Source organism: Chelmon rostratus, chromosome 3 (genome assembly GCF_017976325.1).
Source record: "Chelmon rostratus isolate fCheRos1 chromosome 3, fCheRos1.pri, whole genome shotgun sequence".
Taxonomy (NCBI): Eukaryota; Metazoa; Chordata; class Actinopteri; order Chaetodontiformes; family Chaetodontidae; genus Chelmon; species Chelmon rostratus.
The window spans coordinates 14423456-14447961 of NC_055660.1; the positions used below are offsets into that span (position 1 = coordinate 14423456).

Sequence of the window (24506 nt, forward strand, 5' to 3'; positions counted from 1 at the left end):
ATTTGTGTTTTATCACACAAAACAACATGCAGTAAAGTTTGTGAGCGGGATTCAATCTTGCATCAGTCGCAGCGAACGATGCCTCAGCTCGTGATCAGTGGAGGAGCTCGTCCATTTCTTTAATGTCTCCTTTTTTTTCTATTCTTCCTTTGATCACCTCCTGTAATAACCTCGGCTGTCCATTTAGCAATGTCTTTCTCCACTTCTCTCCTATCCATTACCCTTGTTCTCTCATTTCTTTGCTATCCTCCCCCCTTCGAGTGATGGATCTATTGTATGAGGAAGTGTTAATCAGGTGTGTCTTGTGTGCGCGACTAGAAGATGGTTTAGAGTGCAGAGAAGTGGGAGGAAAAGGCGAAAAAGACAGACAGACAGAGACGGAGGCAGAGAGAAGGAAAAAGAAAGCCTGTGATCTGAGAGAGCAACACAGCGGGCAAGGATCAAAACACCCAAACTGCCCACAATTACATCTACGCCTTGCACTGACAGGGGGAGGCACATGCACACGTTCTATCTGATCTTATATTGGAGCCGAAACCTTCCCTCCTGCTCCCTCTGCACTGAGCAAGACTTTGACACACTTTTACTGCCATGTTTTATTAAACACAAATGTAGAGAGAAAAGTATGTTATGGAGTGTGTGTGTGTGTCTGTGTGTGTGTGTCTGTGTGTGTGTGCGCGTGTGTGCGTGTGTGTGTGTAGTTAAGAAGACATGTGCTGTGTGGAAGCATTTTACTATCAGGTCTGCAAGGCAGAGAATACACACAAAACAAACACACACTCGCATATGCGCACAGGGCTTTGGAGTGTGAACCAAACTGTCCAATTACTTTGATCCATGTCTATTGCCGTGGGAAGAGGAAGTTGTTTCTCCCTTTTTGCTTTAAAACACATCACCTGGGTACACATACACACACACAACATAATGGCTAAGGTCTGGCTTGCTAGCTCTGGTTCCTCTAATTGCTTGATATGAGGGAGAATGGAGGGCGCAAACTGCCAAATCTAACCACATTTGTTGAGCTGTGCATCTGTTTAGCAACCCCAGAGCACGAGGAGGAGGATGATGATGATGATGATGATGATGGGAGCAGTCGCAGCTGAAAAGCAATGGTTTCTGGCTGTCATCCAGTCTAATCAAGCTCCTTTTTATATCAGTTCCTGCCCAAACATGCACCCACATTTACATCTTTTTGGAGTAGAGGCAGCAATCGATCTGCCATCGACCTGACAGGGCCCGACATTTGGCCTTGGTGTGTGTACCTGTTCAACTCTGACATTAAACTCTGCCGCCGCAGGACAAACCAGTTTATGAGCAGATGTTATGAGATTATATGACCCCTGACAAATCACACAGCGCCCTCCAGCAGCAGCATCCATCCAGTGATATCCATGCAGCACGAAACCCACGCTCTGATGGTTCTCACTGATACCCAAAATAAAAAATATGACACTGAATGGATGTTATAGTGCTGAAGAATATACATCCTTGTCGCAATTACTGCCCATCTAAAATGAAGCATAGAGCATGTTTTTTTTTATTTGTATAATACTTTATAAAACACAACCTTAAACCTGATTTAACAGATTTTTTTGTTCATGTTTATAAAAAATATTAATTAAAGCAGCTTTGAAGACCAAAGGCATATACAGGAGAAGCGAGTCAGAAGATTAAGAGTGCAATTATTTTGGTGCAGTTTAAGATTATGTTAAGTTGGTGCTGGTTGATACATTCAAAGCAAACAGCAACAGATTAAAAAAGTACACTAATAACCAGCCCACTTCTTTTCTGTAGTCAGAATTTCTCACAGCAAGTATTCCATCTTTACATAGATTAAATGTCTGTGTGCAAAATGACACAAACGGCCACTAATCCTCCTGTTTGTGTGTGCACACGTGCACGTGCAGGGTCATTTGCTGCTATTAAAATCGCTGAGGCATGAAGTCTGCAGCTACACACAACAGGAGATAATACACATCCTGAATTATTGATGGAAATGAAAACAACTCTATTTTTCCTTTCTGCTCTCTTTCTCTTTCAGTAACCGTCTCCCCTCCTCTCTCTCTCCCTTTTCTCCGCCCTCGCCCATTTGGCAGTTTAACAGCTCACTAATAGCAGCAGCACTCATCTGGTCCCTCTTTGGTTTAGTTTGCAAGCACATTCACATACTGTGTACATACACACGCGAGCACACACAGCACATAGTCTCTATTCTTAGGTAAAAAGCAGGTGTGTGTGTTTGCTCTTGCGTGATGCACTCAGGTCTCCTTGAGGGCAGGTTGCAGGTGGAAGATGGCCTGCTGTGCAATTCATCAGCACTCTACCTCTGTCAGTCCTCCCTCTTCCTCTTTAATGTTCCATAGCTCTTTTTTCCCATTTCCCTGCTGACATCCTCTCTCCATTTCTGTCCATCTCTACAAACCACATTTGTCTCTGTGCTATTTTCCCTTTCTGCTTTTTCCCCCCGTGCTGCAGTGCCTTCTTATCCTGTTCGCTCTCTTCCTAAATGGGCTGAGTGCTAAGGGAGGACAGGAAGCAGAAAACATGAGGGAGAGAGAGATGGAAAGAGCAAGAGAGAGAGGGAGAGAGAGAGAGAGAGAGACAGAGAGGGAGCATTTATGGCCAAATACAGAGCAGGCCTTAATAATTTACTCTGACCTGCAGCCACAAGCCAATCACTCCTCTAGAAATGAAAGAGAGAGAGAGAGAGAGAGAGAGAGAGAGAGAGAGAGAGAGAAGCTGCTATGTTGCTACTGACAGTCCCTTGATACTGTGATAAATTGTTTGAGGCGATACGCTGGTCTAAAAGCCTTGAAACATTCACTGTCAAATGTCAGGAAAAGCGAAACTGAGGCATCCATTTAAAAAAATAGGAAAGGAACAAGAATTTTAATGGTTAAATTTAAAGACACACAGCAGGGCTCTGTACCAAACCAGTGTTTGGGTTGTAAGATCTTATTGGGATTTTTTTTTTTTTCAGCTACATGTGAGAGTTTCTCCAAACAAAGTGAAATATTTATAATTTGATGATTTGAGGTCAGAGACTGTGCCAGCATATCTTGTTTAGGAAGTCATTTTGTACTGTGGCAGGGAGAGCTCAACGCACTGCAACTTAAACCTGCATTAATTGATTTTTTGGGCCAGTTTGGAGCTGCAGAAGAAGCTATAAACACAACACTGACATCTGATCACCTTTAAAAGTTCTTGTATTGAACTTGTTCACAAACTGTTGTCTATTTACACATCAAGCGTTGATTAAGACTTGTGTTTCTTGGCAAATGATGAATGTAAATCCAACATTCACTCTCCTTTAAGCCCTGTTTTGGTCTCCACCAACTCCTGGGGAAAATATCTGAGTCTTTTGTGGCTTTTGCGTTTCCTGCTGTTTGTTCACTTGACAGATAATGTACAGCTGATTTTTAGAGGTCATTCGCTGAAAAATTCGCTGAAGATGAGAGCAGCAGAGTGAACCAAAACTGCTGAGGTAGGTGTAGGTACCTAAGGTGTACAAGTGTGTGTAAGGTTTTATAGTTGAACAATTGGTGACAATGACAGGTTTCACTAATTAATATCACCACCAACACGCTAGGCGCATAGTATTGTACATCTACATTCCCCACGTATTTCATTCACTTTGTGATACAGAGTGACAGTGGATTGGAACTGGAGCCACAGTGACATACCTTATAATGCTATTTTGCCTTGGAAAATAACATTATAAGGTTTGTCACCCTCCCAAGTATTATTGTTGGAGCCACTGTCACAAAGAGAAGCTGATCTCTTTCCTTTTTCCTCAGAGCTCAGCAACTACCAAAAACACAGGATACACTACAGTGGTTAACAAATTCCATGAAGAAACAATCCAACACCACTTTGGAAATAAGAGAGAACAAAGAAACATGCCCACTGAAGTGAAATTGTTTTAAGTTAAATGGTGATAACATATTTTCTGTATGATAATTTTTATGTGAGCAAGTAGTTCAATCCAATCAGTCTGACTTTGTGTTGCAAATCAAGTCTACTTTTTCTCGGACGATCAAACCCCGGTGGCAGTCAGAATTGCATAATGAAAGCGAGGCTTGTAGGGAACCAATATAAATGCAGACAGTGTCATTATTCTATAGCCATTATATTGTGCAATCAGCATTTACTTCGTAATGGTACGTTAAAGCAAAAAACTTGTCTATTGCCAGTTTGAAAAAGAATCTACTGTGGTGCAAAGACTGTGGTTACGTTGCAGAGAACGCAGTGAGCGAGAGGTTTGCAGTGCAGATGACTAAAAGCAGCAGATTATTAAGCCTTTGTCCTCACTGTCAACAACATCTACTGCTGTCAGAAACTTGTAGCAGACAACACATGCAGTCATTCACAGTTCTTACCATCCTCTTCAGCCCCCATAGCTCTGATGAATTGTTACATTTATGAGGAGGGATATGTTAGCTAAGGCATAGATTTGGCAGGTGAGCGCATAGGCTCCACAGCTAAGCCATAACCCCTTAATGCACAATTATAAATCGTAAAGCTTGAAGTCAAAGCAAGTAAAAACAAAGCAATGAGCTGAAAGACGTTACAAAGCTGTAGAGCTGAGGCGACCTGCAAAGTTGGGAGATAATTTTCTGTGGGTTCATCATTGAGAAACACCTTTTTAACCATGCATAGTCAATCAATATGAATTAATGCAGCTTTCTGTTGTGTTGAGCTCCCTCAGCCACCATAACAGATTGATGTCACTATTTATTTACATTAATTCCCTGTAGGTATGCGCTATCCTTAACCATAATGAATGCATTAAGCCCAAATTTTTCCCCAATTTGACAAGTCATCCTCAATCAGCTGGTATAATGCCACAATTTATCCCCAATTTACCCCCCCCCCCCACACACACACACACACACACACACACACACGCACGCACACACAGATTCTACTGTGTTCTCTGGCCCATTCTGTTCCTGGTGTGAAAGAAATAGATAGTGCCTGAGAAGCATTTTCAAGCTTTGGATGAGGCAGCGCCTTATGCAGCGAGCTCTTGGATTGGTGGGTCCGCGGAAGGTCACCTTACCCCCTACCGATCATTGATCCATAAACCTATGAGACAACAGAGAGACACAGAGGGAAGAGAGCAGGAATGAACAGAGAGAGAAACCAAATTATAGAGGTGAAAGAAGAAAATGAAAAGGCGATCAATGAATATGACAGTGGCGGTTAAAGACGTAGTATAATTGGCTGGCTGCTTCTGAACCTGAATGTTCAACCAATCTCGAAACTATCACGGTCCACAAGTCACAGTCTTAAAGTAGTTAGTCAGCCAGCCGACACCTGATCAATTTGAGATCAATTCCTCACTTAGGGTGAGTGTCTGGAAGTGATGCCTCAGTGTTTTATTTTGGCCGTTCTGAAGAAAAGACAAAGGTAGAGATGGACGAGAAAAGACGCAGCAAGCATGAGGTGGCCCTCCCCTTCACACTTTCAGCATCAGAGACGAGTGTGTCCTCCATTACGTCTCGTCCTGTTACTGCTGTCAGTGCTGTTACACCTGCACAGCCAAATGTAGACCTGAAAATTCATTATCTAAGGCCAAACTGTCTCTAAAATACTTCTAGACAGTTCAGATTACAGATCATTGTTTTTGCAATCACATCCAAAGAAGCAGCACCGACCAATTAAATCAAGCAAAATAACTCCTGGAAAGCATGGGAAATCAGTTAAAGGTAAAAAAAGTGGTGTTTTTCAAACTGTCTTACTCACATAATTGTGCCTATTTTGACAATACTGGGTCATGTTTACTTCCCACTTGCTTCATTCCCATCCAGCACAACAATGGATATTAGGACAAGCCATGGGAATCTACAGTTCCCTCATAAACTTGAAATAAGACTCAGAAATGAGCCTGTTGCAGCTAACTGTACAGCGATCTACCACGGCAGCTTGGCACGATTTAAACAGCTGCCTGTTAACTTGAACACACCGGTTTGTTTACATGTGTGAGGCTGTGAATGTAGCATGTCTGCATGCTAAGCAGCAGCAAACCAGATAAGGTTTGTTTTCTAAGGACATTCAAAAGCATAAGTGCAATGACTGGTTATTGCGTGAACTATTACGAGAACAATTGTGTGTCATCCCACTTTGATGGCTGACTATTTATTTGAATCAGACCATACACTGAGGAGATAGACGAAGCAAATGGCAGCAGACAGTCCTGTTCAAATGTTCCTATTAAGAGCATTTAGCGGTGGTTCGTAACACGCAATTTTAAGAAATTCCTCTGCTTATAGGGGACTTTCAATTAAAAACCTCTAAAGCTGTGAGCCATCTGCCTTCGAACATCCAAAAGTGAGCTTGTGACTAAGTGCAGGATAAAAGGAACATGGCAGGATGAAACAGGTTTTGAATAAGAATTAGTGGGTTGAGGGCGTGTTAATGATAAGAAGGAGAGGAGGAACAGGCAGGAGGCCTTGTCGGTAGATAATTACTGGAGGGGGGGCATTTAGAGGACGCTGACACTGCAGCTTATCAACTCATAACTGGCCCTCAGTACTTCCTATTTCAGCACAAGGGAGCTTTTAGCGTGCATCTGGTTTATTGAGAGAGTGAGAGAATGAATGAGAATGAAATTTAGGATGCATGTGTTTCAAAAGAGAGTCGGGAGATCAGTGATAAAATGTTAATCAAACCATAATGGCTTGGATGTTCTCATTGATGTATGAGTAAATTTATGCATGCCAAAACCCATTATAATAAGCAACGCAGAATGAAGCTGCTTCCTGTGAATGATAGGATGTGTCCTTTATCTCAAGCACAACACAGAATTTCAACAAACATGCAAGGAAAGCCATTGTCACCGGAATGTCAAGTCTACCAGCCGGCATTCTCCCGAAACATCTGCTCGCTCCTCTATCTGGAAAACTCATGAATAACATTATCCTAAAATAAAATTACCTCTCATGCATGAGAAAGCGTGTATGCGTGTGTCTAATGTTTGTGTGTGCTGCTTTCCATTATAACGGTACATAGAAGGCTAATTTTCTTCTTATTGTACAAGCTGTGCTACATGATGTGACAAGAATAGTCAGGCCTGGAAACACTGCACACTTTAAAAAACCAGGGAGGGAAAGGGAGAGAGATCTTTTATCGAGCTCTATAGCTCTATACATAGCAGGGTCATCGTAGCACAAACACTGCATACAAGCCTGTAAATTCCTCCCCAGGACCAACAGCAGTAGATCATCTTCACCCACTTAACCCACCAACAATGACTCCTTTCAGACTGTAGTGCTTTTATTTTAGCAGAAGTCACTCTATGACGCTAACAAAATACTCTGAAGTGCAAAATACTGACATGTTTGTTTGAGCCTGGTCTCATCGCCTCTCACTGCTTTGAAATGCACTTCGGCATCTCATGCTAAAGGGAACTTTGCTTTCAGTAAACTCCACTGTAAACCATATTAGATGCCCGGAGCAAGGCCACGTAGTATAAAGAGCAAGAAAGTCTGCAACTGGAGGAACGTGGGGTCAAACAAACGCATGACTTCAGTGTCAGGATTCTTGTCCCAAGAGAAAACAAAGGTGAATGATCTTTTCCCTTATTTAACCAACATTAAGCACGTGTGAGAAAGGCTTTCTGGCAGGAAGGCTTTGTGCATTGCCAGGATGAGAACGCGTTGGATGGCCGGATGAGTTGCTCTGAGCTTCTGATAATACCGCAGTTGGGCTTACAGCTGAGTTAGTTGAAAGCCTGGATGCACATGGTACCCTTTACTGTCTGTATCTGTAAACCCAGAGGAGCGTGACAAACTGGTGGTAAATGATGCTCTGGGAATGAGAACGGGCCGGGAAAAGTACAAACTGTGTGACAAAATAATCTCAACTCAATGAGCCACTTAAACACACAGTATGTAATTTTGGCCACTAGAGGTCTCTCAGTCAAAACAATGAAAACAACAAAACAGACGTAGTTTGATGACTTTGGGATCATGAGAGCTACTGTTGAACAACTACCGTTGCCGATGAAAATCCATCTGATGAGATTCAGGCAGAAATGTTAACGGACGAGACAATGAAAGAAAGTTTCATTCACATTGCATGTGTTCAGTCTCATATCTTTTTTCTTAAATTTTCAACAGTTGCCTATTTATATGTCCAGCAGACATGTAGCAACATTAGGATTATTTCAAAGTCATGTTTGTGTCCAATTGATGAATCTAAAAATCTGTAGTCTCTGTTCTGTCGCTCTAATTTGATCTCTTGAGCTGTAAGAACCAAAACAATGAGCTGAGAGCCAAGTGGAGAGCAGTGTAGAGCTGAGGGGAGCTGCTGAGTTGGGTGGTAATTCTCAGTGGGCTTGTTATTATGAGCCACAACAATCACATTATAAATAGTCATTTATTCAGTTTTAATATAAGAGTATCATTAAGTGTTTTTCATAAAAAATTAAGTCCTCTGAATAAATACATATGCAACAAATATAGCACTTCTGACTTTTGCATGTTTAGAATAAAGGGGCTGCATTTTTCTCCAAACTGTTGGATGAAATAAAAATATTACAAAATATCACTCTTGAGTGTCAACAAAGATGTTTGAGCATGGGTGTATGATGTATCTATTTATCAAGCATTTTATTGAGCTTTTATGCAAATGTGTATGTGTGTGTGTTTTTATTGTTTTTATGTTACATTTTTACTGCAACCCTGCCACAAGTCTGCTTTCCCTTTCCGGACAATAAAAGTTGATGCCGTGAGTTGCGACCAATAAAGCGCTTTAATGTATGAAGTGTTTGTGTTAAGTCATGTCAACATAAACAGGGGTTTGAGAGCCTTAAACAGCCTGTGGATTTTCATTTCCATAGCAATGCAAAGTGTGTAAAACTACTGAAATTCTCCTGAAGAAAAGAACATTTTTACCCAGCAACCACCTCCTGTGCAGGACCATGCATTTGTTCAGAAGGCAGGTTTGAAAAAGGGTGCAATCGGAGTGCATTGATTTTTCCTCATGTTAAAAAGCTTCTATTGACGTGGCATTTTCTCACCAAGTAAAGGTTACAGCAGAGGAGAAAAGAGAGAAGGTGAAACATAAAGGGATACAAAAGAGATGCAACACCATGATGGCTCTGAGCTTCCAATAAATTCACCTCACTTTAGCCCACTTTCGTGTGTGCTACTGTTTGAAGTATTACCGCCCCGCCCCCCACCCCCCCGACTGAAACTACAACCTTGAAACTCTGAGACAGTGTAAGAGAACACTTTGTATTTCTTTGCCAAACAGAACGGTGGGGAAGCAAGGAAAGCATCAAGGACAAACTGTATTCAGATCACATATGACTAATATAAAGCACAGCATTAAGGACAGACAGTGAGACAGACAGACAGACATATTAGAGCCACGAGGAAGATAAGTCTGGAAACCTTCATCGCCTCTAAATGTTCGCTCATAATGATAATCTCTTTGTGAAACATCGTAATTTCTCCATAAAAAGTCATAAAGCTTCACAGTGGCCTCGTCTCTGGAGAGCCAGACGACGCCTTACTGCTGACACAGCACTAAATCACCATGCTCTCCCTCCTCCTCCTCCTCCTCCAGGTCTGTTTTTAGTGGAAAAACATGCTCACACCTCGCACCTCACTTCCCACTTTTTCTCCCCTATTTGTCTCTCCTTTAACTTGCTTTCACACTGCTTATCATTACAAAATACCATCGACATAGTCACTGTCAATAAGCACAGCATTTGATTTAAACCGAAAGGTTGAGAAAGGCCAGTTAGGCACAGCGGAAACATATTGTGAGCACAACACTGACATATGTTTCATCACCTTGTTAGCAAACAATTTACACATCCACTTATGCAGCAACATTATTCATTTATCATTCATTTGGAGCTGTACGTTTCTGGCCAATGGATGTATTTTAAATCCGATATTCACTGACGTAGCTCTGTGTTTGGTCTCCTCCAACTTCTGAAGGAAATTTCTGTCTCTTTAGCTACTAAATGCTCCACTATATGCACCGGCTAGTTGTGAACTGTGTCTTTCTGCAGGTTGGTGCTGAGCAGGTAGTGTACAGTGGGGTTTTTAGGGGTTTTTCACTGGAAACAGAAGCCTGTTATGGGATAAATCAACACTATGAGAGCAGTATGAGGCAACCAAGAAAGTGAAGCGGCAACTAAACAATGAGCTTCGTGAAGTTAAGAGAAGCTGCACATTCAGGAGATAAATCTCTGGAGGTTCATCACCACGGGCGACCCCTTTCACATTCTCGTTTAAGACATTGTTATTATAAAAATATCAATTACTACTTAAAGTATTTTCTTTCTTATTGTACATGTATGTCATAGAAAATCAAAAGGCAAAAATAAAGGCTCACTTGTATCCAAACATTGCTGCAAATCAAACTACGAAGGTTTTATATGTCGCTAAATTGGAAAAATCTTTACATGTGTGATGCAATTCAGTTTTAAACCCCTGCTATAATGGTCCATAAAAACCATTTCATGTGAGATAAGGCTTTACAAATGGTCTAATATCTGTTTATGCTGGCGTTTGGCTTCGAATCCTTTGCCAACACAGACAAGAGGTCCAGAAAGAGCTCCAAGTGGAAAACTGGAGTGGTTTGTGACATGCCACAACTGCCGGAAACTGAAATTGCAAGGACCCTGAAAGAGAGACTAAATGAACACAGAAAACAGAATGTCGGCTGTCACAGCATCGACTGGCAAAAGGTCAAAGTCATCCAACAGGAGATTGATGTCCAGAGAAAGACCTCAGAGGCATTCACAACCCACTTAAGACATCTGAGCAGAGACAGGCGCTACGATCTCACTCCTGTACACAACCATATCACATGATGATACTAAGCCAGCTCTATTCACTGAGGAAAGCTGTGATGAGCTTGAGGATAAGAGGCCGTTCCAGCCAGTAAGTGGATCTTTGAGTTTGTATTATTTAGTATTTATAAGGTTCCCAAATGTCAAGAATGAACTTCCAAGCTCTCAGCCTGGCCTGACTCAACCTGCATGATCATGTCAGGGTTTTTTTTTTTAGCAGCCTACAGCCATGCCAGCAGCTCTGTGAACCAAATGCTAAAGTCAGCATGATCAAAATTAACCATGCAACCATGCTGAGCAGGAAATGTTATTATGTTCACCATCTTAGTTAAGCGTGTAAGCATGCTAATATTTGCTAATTAGGCCTAAACACAAAGTGAGGCTGAATATCGTTTTTTTAAGTGTTTAATAAACCAAAGTATTGGACGAATTAGAAGTTTGGCCCAATGATGGCACTAGATGACAAATTAGAGGAATTACTAAAGTTGGAAAGTTTCATCTTTTCTGCAATATAAATGTATAAAATGTCACTGCAATGGTTATCTTGTACTAATGTGGTCATCTCTGGCTCCAAAAATATGAGCCAGACTATGATGCCAAACTTGAGGCTTCAAAACGGTGGTCCAAAAACAGTGGGTGACATCGCGGTGGGTTTATACTCGGTCACAGCAGACAACGGATGAAAGAGATGATGCAAAAGCAGTAACACTAACACAGAAACTAACACATATTCAGTGTAGTCCAGGAGAGGCCAAGCCACAAAATGCATTACAGCTGATCACTACACTGTAAAAGGTGGACCATAACACGTGTGGCTGAAAATGGGGGCAAAAAATAAATATGAACTAAAACCATTACAGTTATGTCATAAATATAACCCATATCTCGGAAAACAAGCCAGTATCACACTTATTGGAAAGTTTCACAGCTGTGGGCAAAAAGACCCCTTAGCATCTGTAACCAGTCACTCAGCACTAGACTACAACCCCCCCTCAAAAAAACAAAAACAGGATGGCCTTTAAACTGAAGTGTGGTTTGAGCTTCCTGCCTGGTTCTTTGCTCTAAAAGCTTTTCTACTGAACCAGCAGACAAAACATGATGCTTCGATCACACACAAAAAACATGAACCGCATTAAAAATACAAAAGCAACCTGCTTGACCTCTTTTTCTCTGTCGATGTCTCCACACAGTAAAGGTGAAAAAAGAATGAAAGAGAATTTCAAGTCATTGTAGCTATTGATGCCTTAGCCTATCCGAGAACATCATTGTGTAAAGCATTTAAAGCAGATCCAGGGATTAAGTTCAGACATCCCGGCGAGGATGTGATGAGAAGGGATCAAATGTACAACATCTAATGCCTGAAATACAACCACAACCTGCGCTGCGCCTGCGAAGCGTAGCCTCCTGTTGAATATCCTCTCTTGTACCTAAATCCCTAATCTCATCATGCTGTTACATTCAATCTCTAAACTCTCAACATCAGATTCTGCAGTAACGCAGAGCTCCAAAAACACCCCACAGTGTCTCTCGAGTGATATCTGTCCGAGGTGACCCTGCATAGTTCATGTTCCTCATATTCAGCAAATTACTGGAGCACATGCTGGTGACTGCAGCATTGAAAGTGACTGATGTGTACTGTTAGCTGAGTGTGCTACAGAACCGCTTAATTCTGAACAAATCACCTGTTTGAGTCAAATGGTGGAAATGTTCTGAATGCACGCCACAACTGGGAATGTGCTATAAACGAGACTAAACATCTAAAATTCTGCCAGTGATCTTTGGAGGCTGCAGAGTTTGTTGCAGCCCATAAAAGTTTTGGACTAAATGAAAAAAATAATGTCATTCTTGCAAAAGAACTAAAAACATTAAGCTTGTCCTGAGGACAGTGCCAGAGTGAGAACTTTAGGGTCATTAAAATCAAAAGATTTATCTTGGGAGCTTTAATTTAATGGCAATCTGCTATGAATTTTTATTTCTCTTGTGCACAATGAAAATGTAAGTGTAGTAACACTGGAGGAAAGGTCACTGGGCTAGCAAAACATTAGGATTCAGCACCGGGAGGGGGCATGGAAAGAAAATCTGTATGCAAGAAAATTTAAAGGAATAGTTTGACAGTTTGGAAAACACCCCTATTTACTTTCATGCCAGGAGTTAGATGAGACTCACTCTCTCACTCATGCTGGTAAGTCTGTTAAACATGAAGCTTGGGGCAAGGAGACAGCTGGCCTAGCTTAGCATATAGTAAATACTGAAAGCAAGGGGAATCCGTTTGACTGGCTCTGTCCAAACGTGACAAAATCTGCCTCCCAGCTCCTCTAAAGCCCAGTAATTGTTAATGTTTTGTATTTACTCCATACAGAAGTGTGAAAGCAATTTGTTGGTTTTCTGTGCAGGGTTATTTCTCAAGATAATCGTCTCCGGCCTCGAGCTTCATTTAGCGTACAGATATGAAAATTACAGCAACCTTCTTTCCTCAATCTCTGCAAGAAGCCAAATAGGCCAAAATGAATAAAAAGTGTGATTCAAGTGTGAATTTTGATCTTGATGGTGGTGCTAGATGAAGGATGGGGGGGTAACCAAAATCTCTTCGGTGTGGGTCATTATCCATACTGAATTCATGAGTAATCTGGCCACTTGTCAAGATGCCTTGCTCTGAGTGGAGCAGCAGACTCTGGCAAACCTACTCACATCCCTACACTTTGGCACTCCTGCTGGAAAAGCAGTAAAGTGGTGGAGAAGGGTATAACATCCTGAGTCCAGAGCATTTGAACACCTGTCAGATCCGCTGAGGGCTCAACTCTCTCCAGGCATCTTCAGTCAGATCTCAGATTTACATCTTCCATCTGCTGGACTTTCCACCCGATCAACAACAGTTGTGATAGATCTTTGGCAGGTTAAACGTTCTGCTCACGCTATGAGGAAATACAAGGTTTTATTTTCATCTTTATGCTGGTTTGTCAGTGAACACAGAATCGCAGCAGTTTACTAATCGCACACACGACCGTAAAGCAGAGCAAGTCCTTACCTGTGGTTTTCTAACTAGGTTTCAAAGAGACTTGAGGATCCTGGAGGTGTTTCCAGCTGCTCAACTAAAAAAATGTGGAACGCTCAATTTCACTCTGCCACTAGAGCCAATAAAACGTGTTTTGATCAGTGTTTCACCCCCCTCTGTTATCTTCTAACTCTCAGCTTGTGTCGTCTGTGTGGAGTTGTGAGATAACATACTGAGCATTAAATAGATGGAAGAGGGGTAAAACTCCTGCTTTTGTATCTTTTTATATATTTAAACTGAAGTTTTCAGGCAACTAGGGCTGCAGCTAAAGATGATTTTCTTCTGATCTGATTATTTTCCCAATTAAATGTTTAATAATTTAGTACATGAAATGTCAAATACAGCGAAAGGACTCTCCATCAAAATGACCTAGACCTGAAGTTGCTCAATCAACAGTCCAAAATTTAAAGATACACATTGATATAAATCATTCTATGAGGCTTTTGCTTGAAAAATGTACTTTATTCACCTTATACTGTACGTTGAATATTTTGCTTGCCTCTTTACAGGCTGTCTCTGTTTTGTAGGCCTTTTCCTGCTTATATTTCACATTGTTGAGCTGACTTGCTGTAAACTCACTGAAGACTCTCGAGCAATTAATGGGAATTGATTAATTTGAAATGTACTGGTTGTACAGTTTTTATTAACATTATTGATGAGAGTGTTTTTGTATACAAGATCCGAATTCTGAACAGCTTCCACTGAGCCACATTAGGTGAGAAGGTAGTGTCTTGCACATGGAAATATCACACACACACACACACACACACACACACACACACACACACACACACACACAGCTACTGTATATGGCACAACTCTGTCAGCAATCCCAGGTAGTATGGTGGTAAACACATTTCAGCCATACACACAAAATATTTGGAAATGCTTCAAGTGTCAAGCAGCTTCGATTGAACATAAAAGGGCCGAAAGTGATTTTTTTCTTAGTTTTGGCTGCTTCCATCTGGTTCTAAGCTGCCGACTGAGCCCTGAGAGAAGCAAGCCACTGCGGAGTGGAGATAAGGCTCCACCTGCCAGCCATGCTCATCACTGTGTTTGTGTGTTTGAGTATGTGTGTTTGTCTGATCCCGTGTGTGTGTGTGTGTGTGTGTGTGTGTGTGTGTGTGTGTGTGTGTGTGTGTGTCTGCTCCTGTCCCAGGCATGCCAAGATAAGTGGCTCTCAGAAACCCAACCATAAAATCTGAGCCACACTAAACACCCAACAGAGATCAAGTAGAATAAAATAAAATGAAAACAATAGAAAAATAAATAGAAAGGTAATTTCCTCTGCAGCAGTAATAGAAACACCTATCAGCTCTAAAAAATAAAAAAATTAGTTATGTGTAAGGATCTAATAATTGTGATTTACTATCTGATCTATGATTTAATACATCAGAATTATGAAAAACCTTCTTAAAAATGACATAATGGCTAATAATTATCTGATAGTAAGTCATCATTCTGACTTAGTATCACGCAATTATAATGTAGTATCTGATGTTTATGATCTAAATAATTATTACGAAGTAATCATAACTTTGCATTTTTTAATTAAATTATGAAAGTGTTCTCATAATCATGACCTACACAAACACACACACACACACACACACATATATATATATAAACAGTATATATACACTGAAACAGTGGGTACAGTCCACCATGGTTGATCCTGGTTTCTCTCTTCTTAACGCTTGTTTCTGTCTCTGACCACCATAAGCTGATCTGTACAAATACATACAAGTACGGCACATGACTGATCAGCTGCCTCTGTGTTGTTTCTCAATTCAAAAGTCTAACAAAGTCTATTTTTCTGTTCTTTAGAGAGGAGAGTTGGCATCGTAACACCACACCCACAGAGACACACATTTCTACTTACTCTCTACGGATGCAAACTCTGTCGCTTCTGCAACTCTCCATTTCTCACTCGTTCTGAGGACATGACAGGAAGTGTAATAGGAAGTGAAGTTGCTTTGTATTGTGCACGTGTCGTGTTTAGTTGCTGCCTGCCCCTGCGAGAATCATGAGAAACACGGTAAGGGCATCGTAGCCCCTACCGAAGGCTGGTCCGACGGCCAGAGACAGGGCGTGAATGAATGGGTTTGTTTCAAGAAAAGGAAGCGGATACCACACGCCACAAGTCATGCCTGTGTCAGCCTGAAGAACTGTGTGTATGTGACGGTGTGTGTGATCTTATGGCGCAAACATGACAAGAGCAGCACTCACTAAGCTTCTCATCCTCGTGATCCTCGCCTTCATCGTCTGCATCCCAGAATTCTTCACATTGTACAGAGGTGGGTCATCCAGCTTTGGTTTAGATGGAGGTTTATCCACTCTGTGAGTGTGTGTCGTTCTGTGTGTGTTTTTTCAGATGTTCACTATCAGTTCACAACCTTTTGAAGCATTAAAAAGGAAGAACTGTGGCTGTGCTTTGGCTCAGTTTTGTTCAAACTTTATATCAAAGGACACCCTTTGATAGAAGTAAACTTTATGTTGTTGAGTCACTTTGTCCTGTTTCTTCCTCTTCATGTAGACTCACTCTGATTCACCTCTCTCTCTTTCTGTCTTTCTGAGTTAAAAGTCACTCCCAAATATAGCTCTATACAACACTGACTGACAGCTGCTTTGAAAATGCTTCTGTATTGTGTTGCCTTGAAAGCTTCAATTTTTGGGAGCAGCTTGCTTTAGGCTTTGTACTGGTGCACGTGTTGCCTTCAATGGCGTCACTCTTTGTCTGTGTCTCTCCTGTCTGTCTTTGTCTGTCAGATATAAACTGGAGGCAACAGCCTCCATTTTGAGATCTTGCTCTGATTTCTGACTTTGGAACATTTTGCTTTTTTTCCACTCTAAGCCTGCTCCTGCTGAGAAATCACTTTGAATTTTCTGTTGTTCACTCTCTCTCTCCTTTCAGCATCAAAAGTTAACTTCCTCTGTCTGCCCTACCGACCGTGTGAGCGAGGGAATCAGGTGAAGTCTGGAGGAGATGGGAAGATCGGGGATGCTGAAATTAGGAGGAAGGACATGTGCGACCCGTCACAGACTGCAGAACGTGAAAAGTGGGAGCAGGCCTGCACGCAAAAGGACCACAGCAACATGACAGATCCGGGATCAGACTCCAGGAGAGACAGTGAAGACCCAGAAAAGAGCTGGTTCATCTGTGAAACAGATATGGACATGACAGAATTACACAGGAACATCTCATCTTCAGGTATTGCAGTTTTTAAAGATAAGCTTCTGCTGCTTTTAGCCATGCTAGCGATGTGACTCTAAGGATGTCAGTCGGTTTAATAGACTGAAATATGTCAACAACTATTGGATGGATTGCTATGAAAATGTATTCAGATATTTATGGTCCACAGAGGATGAATCATTATGACTTTGGTGATCCTGTCCGATCATGTCAACATTTTGATCTGGTCAAGTTAATAGTTTGGAAGGCCTTTGAAGACCTAAATGAAGACCTTCATTATTTGGACGAAGAAGCTGAAGTACAGGAGGCTGTGCATTTAATAACATATGTTATTCTGTTTATTTCAATGTTCAGGTTATAGCTACAGGTTAATTAAGCTGCCCCCGTCAGTAGTGTTTCTCAGCTAACAAAGGGCGATTAATATAAAGCTTTGAGTGGTAGTTATTTTAGCCTTTAGTTATTTAAGATATAAATGTTAATAGATAAACCAAATAAGAGTCAGTAAGTGGATTCTATACTGGATTACAATGTTGCCGAACAACATCCCTTGAGCTAATTAGCAAATATTAACATACACAACTAACACACCAAATTAAGATGGTAACATCAGCTTGTTAGCATTACATGCTGACATTAACATTCACTGCTAAGCACTCATTTTAATGTGCCTAAATACAATTTGCAGTTGCAATTATCATGATCATTTCAGGGTTTTCAGCCATCTACAGCCATGCTAGAGTGGTGCTTAGAGCTAACGCTAACATCAGCATGCTAACGTGACTACTAGAACTGCATCTTAGATACTTGGCCTTATGTGTACTTACCTGTTCGCACAGTTAATATAAACATGAACAACCCGATGAAAAATACTACTTCATTACCTTCCTAAGCCTAAAAGACTTGCTTCAAAGGTCTACTTGCTAACTTTCTAAGCAACTGTAGCTAGCGCTGTAAACGCTTGTCTTGTTGTTGTGTTCGAACATTAGTATTTAATCTATCCATCTGTTTGCAGCTTTAAAGGTACATTTCGAGGTTTCAGTGGAGCTTCAGCTCAGAGATGCAGAGACCCTGAACCTCACCTTGTACAGTCACAGTAACCACAGCTCCTTACACCTCCACCCACCTGAGGAGGAAGAGGAGGGCAAGAAGAAGGATGATGAAGGACAGATGAAGGCATTTTACTGCTGTCTCCCCGCCCTGTCCACCACGGAGTCAGCCAATCAACACCACTGTCTCCTTTGGCTCCCCAATCAAACAGTTTTGAGTGCAACAGCAAAGGAGAAGCTGCCATGGAAACAGATCCCAAAAGGTTGGTGTCAGGATGAGAGAGCGGTGCTTCTTTTGTTCCCCGCATGGTCGGTGTGGCTTTACTTTAAGGTCAGAGGGGAGAGGAGGCAATAAGAGACGAAGAAACTGTCCAATCAGTTCTCATTTGAGGTTAAATCTCATTCAAACCGCTCTTCTCTCTCAGTTCACAGTGGGGTCATTTTTTTTAATAAAGCGAATTTCCCTCAGTTCTTCTTCTCTTGACTGCAGCCTCGGCTCTGTGACTTTTTTTTCCTTCCTCTCTCTGCACTGTATGATCTGAGAGTTACAGTTCATCTTAATCTACTGTATCTCCAAGGCTGCATTGATTTTGGCTTTTTGTCTCTGTATTCAGCTCTCCAACACTCCCCCAAGCTTAAAGCTACGACTAAGTCATATTTTCCAGTGTTTCTGTGTGTGTGTGTGTGTGAGTGTGTGTGTTGAAAGCTGGAAATCCATTGAACTTTAATTTTTTTGCCCAATTTCCACCAACCTTTTCCATCCCCTCTCTTTCTGTTCCTTTTCTGCTTGTGTTTGTTGCTGTATCTTTACCTCCTGCTATTATTTCTCCCCCTATTTCTCCTCATTTCTGTCTTTATATCCACATGTCTGTATCTCTTCTTTTTAGATATGAACTAGTTTAATATGCAATCAATTCATTGGTGAAGTCAAGCATTAACATAAAACATTTGCTGTTTCCAGCATCTCAAATGTGTGTCGTACCTAAATCTGTCTCTGTCCTCCAGATGAGTGGCGGTGTATGTTCAGGGTGCTCTGGCTGGTTCTTTTGTGTGTGGTGCTGCTGACTGTAGTCACAACTGTGCTTGGACAAGTCTACTGGGGACGGTTGTGCAGTAAGACACACACACACACACACACACACACACACACACACACACACACACACACACACTGTTTCAGCTTTTGAAGTTAACTCAAAAAAGTCTCTTATTCCCATCAGAAAAGCCCAAGGTGCACCCTGTTGGTTATGACTTCACTGGCCACCAGCTGAACGGTAAATTTAGAATAATGTCTTCTGTTTTGTGTTCTGTTGTGTTTGGGTGGTAAAGCCAGATACACACTTCTCTCTCTCAATGTCTCAATGTCAAGAAAAGAGTTAAAATGCACAGGGTTCAATGGCAGTGCTCAATCCAACACCACTAAGTACAACCCCATTTCCCAAAAAAGTTGGATGCTCTGTAAAACGTAATTAGAAACAGAATGGGATGATTTGCAAAACACTGAAAGCCCATATTTAATTGAAAATAGCACACGGTTTCACACATGAAATGGTGAAACTGAGAAATTTCATTGTTTTTGAAAATTATATCCTCATTTAGAATTTGATGCCAGGGTCGTGTTTACCACTCTGTTGCATCACCTCTTCTTTTAACAACACTGTGTTTGTGAACTGAGGAGACAAACTGCTGTCATTTGCAAAGTGGAATATTTTTCCATTCCTGCTTGATGTACTAGTTCAGCTGCTCAGTTCAGGGTCTCCTTTGTCATATTTTACATTTCATAATGCGCCAAGCATTTTCAATGGGTGACAGGTCGGGACTGCAGACAGGTCAGTTTAGCAGCTGGACTCTTTTACAACAGAGCCGTGCTGTTGGAATACATGCAGAATGTGGTTTGGCATTGACTTGCTGAACTAAGCAAAGCATTCCCAGAAAAAGACGTTGTCTGCTTGGCAGCATATGTTGCTCCAAAACCTGAATATATCATTCAGTATCAGTGGAGCTTTTACAAATATGCAGGTTATCCATGTCATGTGCACTAACTGTGTTTGCAGACAATGTTTTTTGTACTTTATGAACAGTAGACAATGAAATCGCCCAATTTTTACTTTGAGAAACATTATTTTGAAATTGTTGCACTGTTGTGTGTCACAGAGTGGTGAAGCCGTCCACAACTTTACTTCAGAAAGACTCAGCCTCTCTGGGAGGCTCCTTTTATACCCAGTCATGTTACTCACCTTTTCCTAGTTAACCTGATTCATTGTGAGGTGTTCCACCAGCTGTTTTCTTTTAGCATTTCACAGCTTTTCCAGTCTTTTGTTGCCACTGTCCCAACTTTTTTGTTGCTGGCATCAAATTCTAAATGAGGATGTAATTTTCAAAAACAATGAAATTTCTCAGTTTCAACATTTTATATGTTGTCTTTGTGCTATTTTCAGTTAAATATGATTTTTCAGTGTTTTGCAAATCATCACATTCTGTTTCTGTTTACCTTTGCACAACATCCCAGCTTCTTTGGAATCATGACTGTACAATAAAATCAAATTTCCTTTTTACAGTTTACTCATTTCTTGATGAATGAATAATCATAAAAAGGCCTGATCTGCTGTATGTTTCCACTTCAACTAGATGGTGAGAAGCACACAGAGATCATTGTTTCCAAAGGTAACACTTCATAAACTCTACTGCAATCTTCTTTTTGACATGATTTCTTTTTATTCTCTAAGTTTAAATTCTAATGGCTTCTTACTGTCCAATAGGGATGATCCTCCAGTCCAATGGGTCCAGGTCTTGGCCAGGTCAGTGCCTAAATGCATGCACAGAGTTTGGATGAAAATCATTTAATTTAATCTGTTTCTTCAGTCCTTTGACCACTTTTTTTTCTTAATGAACAGAACTCTCACCCATTCAAGAAGTTGATAGTCACGGTAGGGAATCATACACCCAGACTCTTGAACAGAATCAGATCACATGCTCATACAGTTCTCTCTGTGACTTTGTGTGCTGATAGTCTTCACGAACATTTTTCAGATGATGTAGAAACTCTGCTGGATGGAAATGTCGACCAGTGTTATACAGGTAAACTCACCATTAGAACAGTCATAGAAGCTGAAAGAGGCTACTTTTAGTTTTCACTTTTGTTCTTAAATTTGTTTCCATCGACGACCATTATGATAAAAATGAACAGTGCACAAAGAAGCACTCACAACTTTTACTTAAGTAAAAGTAGCAATTCCACAAAATAGAAATACTCTGTGACACAGGTTGAAATTTTTACTTCAGTAAAAATACTAAATACTTGCATCAGCATATTTACCAAATTACCAAAAAGTAAAAGTACTCATTTTGCACACTGGTACATTTCAGAATATGCATTAGATTGCTGGATTATACTGTAATTATTGATGCATCACTGTGCATGGATCAGCTTCATGTTGCAGCAGGTCAAGGTGGGGACAACTTTAAGTGCATTACATGTTCTCCTGGGCATCTTCATCTATAAAAATGCCTCAGAATCCATGCGTTGATTGTATTTTGTATGGATAATCTGAACCTGCAAAGTAACCAGTAACTAACACTGTCAAATAAATGTAGTGGAGTAGAAGTATAACGCTGTAGAAATTAAAACTAAAAGAAAATAATATGTACTTTGGTGCAGTACTGAGTGAATGTACTTTCTACAACTGATACTGTTCATACAATGCTTCCATCCTCTCAAACCTGAATGAATTTACTGTAACAGGCAATCCAATGTATCTCTGCTAAGAGTGAACATCACCCCACTCTGACTATCCTCACTGTCATTGAACTCCAGTCTGTTTATTTAATTTTTTTTCCCTTTTTCTATCTTGTCTATATTTAGCAAATCTGCATCATCGCAGCCACCCCTCCACCTCCTCCCTCCCAGAGGAGCAGGCCTGGTGACAGATGAGCAGCCAGAGGAGGACAGAAATGGGCTCAAAGTGCAGCAGAGGAAAACAAAAATGACTATTTCAATTACCAGCCACCTTTAAGGTGAAAATAAAAACATCTGAGACACATGAAGTCCGATAAATTGTTTATATTGTTTATTTTCAACATCTCATCCTCAAACAGTCATAGGGCATGTTATTAGAAGAGAGGGGATCTTAATATATTAGCAAAGTCTCCAAACCTTAATAAATGAGTTGGCTAACAAACATTTTTCATTTCGCATTACAAATCATTTTGTAGTCTAAGGCAGAAGCACGGCTGATAACCAGCCTTACCCCAGATGGCTATAGCTGAGAGGGCGCTAAATATGTCTCTTGCCTGTGTCAGTGTATCTCTAAGAGAGAAGAAGCAGATGTAAAGAAGGGGAAGAGAGTGCTTGATCTCTTCCGGAGATCTACAGTATGTAACTGCAGCCCGGAAGAGCCAATTTAACACTGGATGTTAAAAAAACAGATGCACTGAGAGCACCTTGGGATTGCTGCTGAAACTCCACAGGTGGTTGAAGAAAAGGGGAAGAAATGGGAACCAATGGGAAATGATTGAGATGTATTCCTTTGGTGAGCAAGACGTGTATAAATTTAGATCCTGGCAAAGCAGCATTAAAAGCCTTTCTTCAGGAGGGCAAGACAAAAGACCAAAAAAAACACCTTCAAGTTTTGGCTAATGCCTTCTTCACCTTGATGAGAGTCTGACAGAGGGCATGATACATCATTTTGTCATAGAAGAAATAGTTCAACATTTTGGGAAATGTCTCTCATTTTCTTTCTTTCCATGAGTTCGATGAGAAGACGCTATTTAATGTATCTGTGTCTTAAATATGTAGCTGACACCAGCAGCTGGTTAGCTTAGCTTAGCATTAAGACTGGAAATGGGTAGACAGCTAGCCTGGTTGTGTTCAAAGGTAACAAAATCCACCTAACAGCACCTGTAAAGGTCGCTCATCAACACATTACAGGTATATATTATGCATGCATTCTTTCTTATAGCCAGCAGGGTGCAACTCCACTGGTTGAAAAATGAATTCCAATCATATAAAGAAGTAAACATATTCCTCATGAATTTATGGTCTCAATTGCTAGTTTCAAGTCTTCTTCAATACAGCATGATGCTCATTTTGTAAATTATGCTCCCATTTAGAGTAAAGGAGATGATAAAGCAGGCTAAGCTTTAGGGCGGGCTACTTAATGATGACAAGCAGCTACCACGGCATGTACACAGGTTCTAAGTCAGATCCAATCAGTATAGAGTCATAGCGATATCCTCCACAGCTCCACCCTCTTGTCCAAATCTGGTCACCTCTGGCTCCAAAAACCAAGATGGTGACGGCCATGATGACAAACTCATATTTTCTTTGGAAAAAGCCAGGCCAGCTGTTTCCCCTGTTTCTAGTCTCTGTGCTGAGCTAAGTTAAGCGGCTGCCGGCTGTACCTTCATATTCATTACAAATGAGAGTGATATCAGTCTTCTCATCTAACTCTTGGCATGAAAGGGATTCAGCAAATCTCCCACAATGTCTAACTATACCTTTGAAAGGTCCAGTGTGTAGGATTTCATGTGATCTATTTGCAGAAATAAAATATAATATTCAGGTGAATGTTTTCATCAGTGTATAATCACCAAAAATTAGGTTTAGAATGAGCTCTTTATGTCTACAGAGGAGCAGATCCTATCAATGGTGTCCACCCTGTTACATCACCATGTTTCTACAGTAGCCCAGAATGGACAAACCAAACACTGGCTCTAGAGATGGGCTTTTGCATCACCTACATGCTTAGAAGGAAAGGGTGTGTGGAGGGGTATTCAGTTGGTTGCAATCTGCAATGTCCCCACTAGATGCTACTAAACCCTGCACACTGGTCCTTTAAGTGTAGCAGCACAGCAAGAGATGATTAGAGATGAATTAAGCTACATTACATCTTCAATGTACACAAGCAGGGAGAAGGAGAACTAAATATATTCTAATTTAAAGCATGAAGATCAGATTTTTCTTTTTAAATCGAACTAGGTAAGAGTGAAATATAAGGTAGTGTTGCTTCATATAATTTAACATAAAAAACTAGCAAAAAGTGTTGTGTATAATCACTAATACTGACATTTTGCATTTTCTCTCAAACCAAATTAAAACATGTCAGTGGAGCAGACGCTTCACTAGTGTTAGTCGATGCTCTTTCTGTTGAAATAACAATGGACCATAAGGAGTGCAAAGAAAGCTTAATATACATTAATGTAGAGTCCCTTCAACACAATCAGTAATTTTCTGTTTTTGGTTCAGCTTTTGTAGACCACAGAGAAACATCTTCTCAGACAGAATAAGAGTCACAGCTGAGCTCGAATCAGCTCTCAACACCATTGGTTCCTTTGAAGCAAAATTTCGACTGCTAAACCGAGTCAAAACAACACTCAGAGACACAACGTAGAAGATACGCT

At 40.8% G+C, this 24506-nt stretch overlaps 2 protein-coding genes across 3 annotated transcripts in view; one reads left to right on the forward strand and one right to left on the reverse strand.

Moving 5' to 3' along the window:
- The window catches only part of klhl5 (kelch-like family member 5), a 49221-nt gene extending 33348 nt beyond the window's left edge, over nucleotides 1-15873 (reverse strand). Inside the window, exons 1-2 of one of the 2 annotated variants that reach the window (XM_041964609.1) lie at nucleotides 15751-15784; nucleotides 5063-5088 (exon numbers count right to left, since the gene is read on the reverse strand). Coding sequence is in view for 1 of the 2 variants with exons in the window: in XM_041964627.1 (XP_041820561.1) it covers nucleotides 15751-15791 (41 nt within the window). In the remaining variant the exon portion in view is untranslated. Of the gene's footprint in view, nucleotides 1-5062; nucleotides 5089-15750 lie in introns of both variants that reach the window. The other variant, XM_041964627.1, reaches the window with a different exon arrangement.
- LOC121626260 lies at nucleotides 15856-22348 on the forward strand. Its single transcript, XM_041964651.1, has 10 exons — nucleotides 15856-16165; nucleotides 16783-17079; nucleotides 18074-18370; nucleotides 19113-19220; nucleotides 19328-19381; nucleotides 20736-20771; nucleotides 20867-20905; nucleotides 21002-21034; nucleotides 21138-21185; nucleotides 21970-22348. Exons 1-10 carry the CDS (start codon nucleotides 16078-16080, stop codon nucleotides 22029-22031), a joined length of 1062 nt encoding a protein of 353 aa, XP_041820585.1. The 5' UTR covers nucleotides 15856-16077; the 3' UTR covers nucleotides 22032-22348.
- Nucleotides 22349-24506: the final 2158 nt, after the last annotated feature.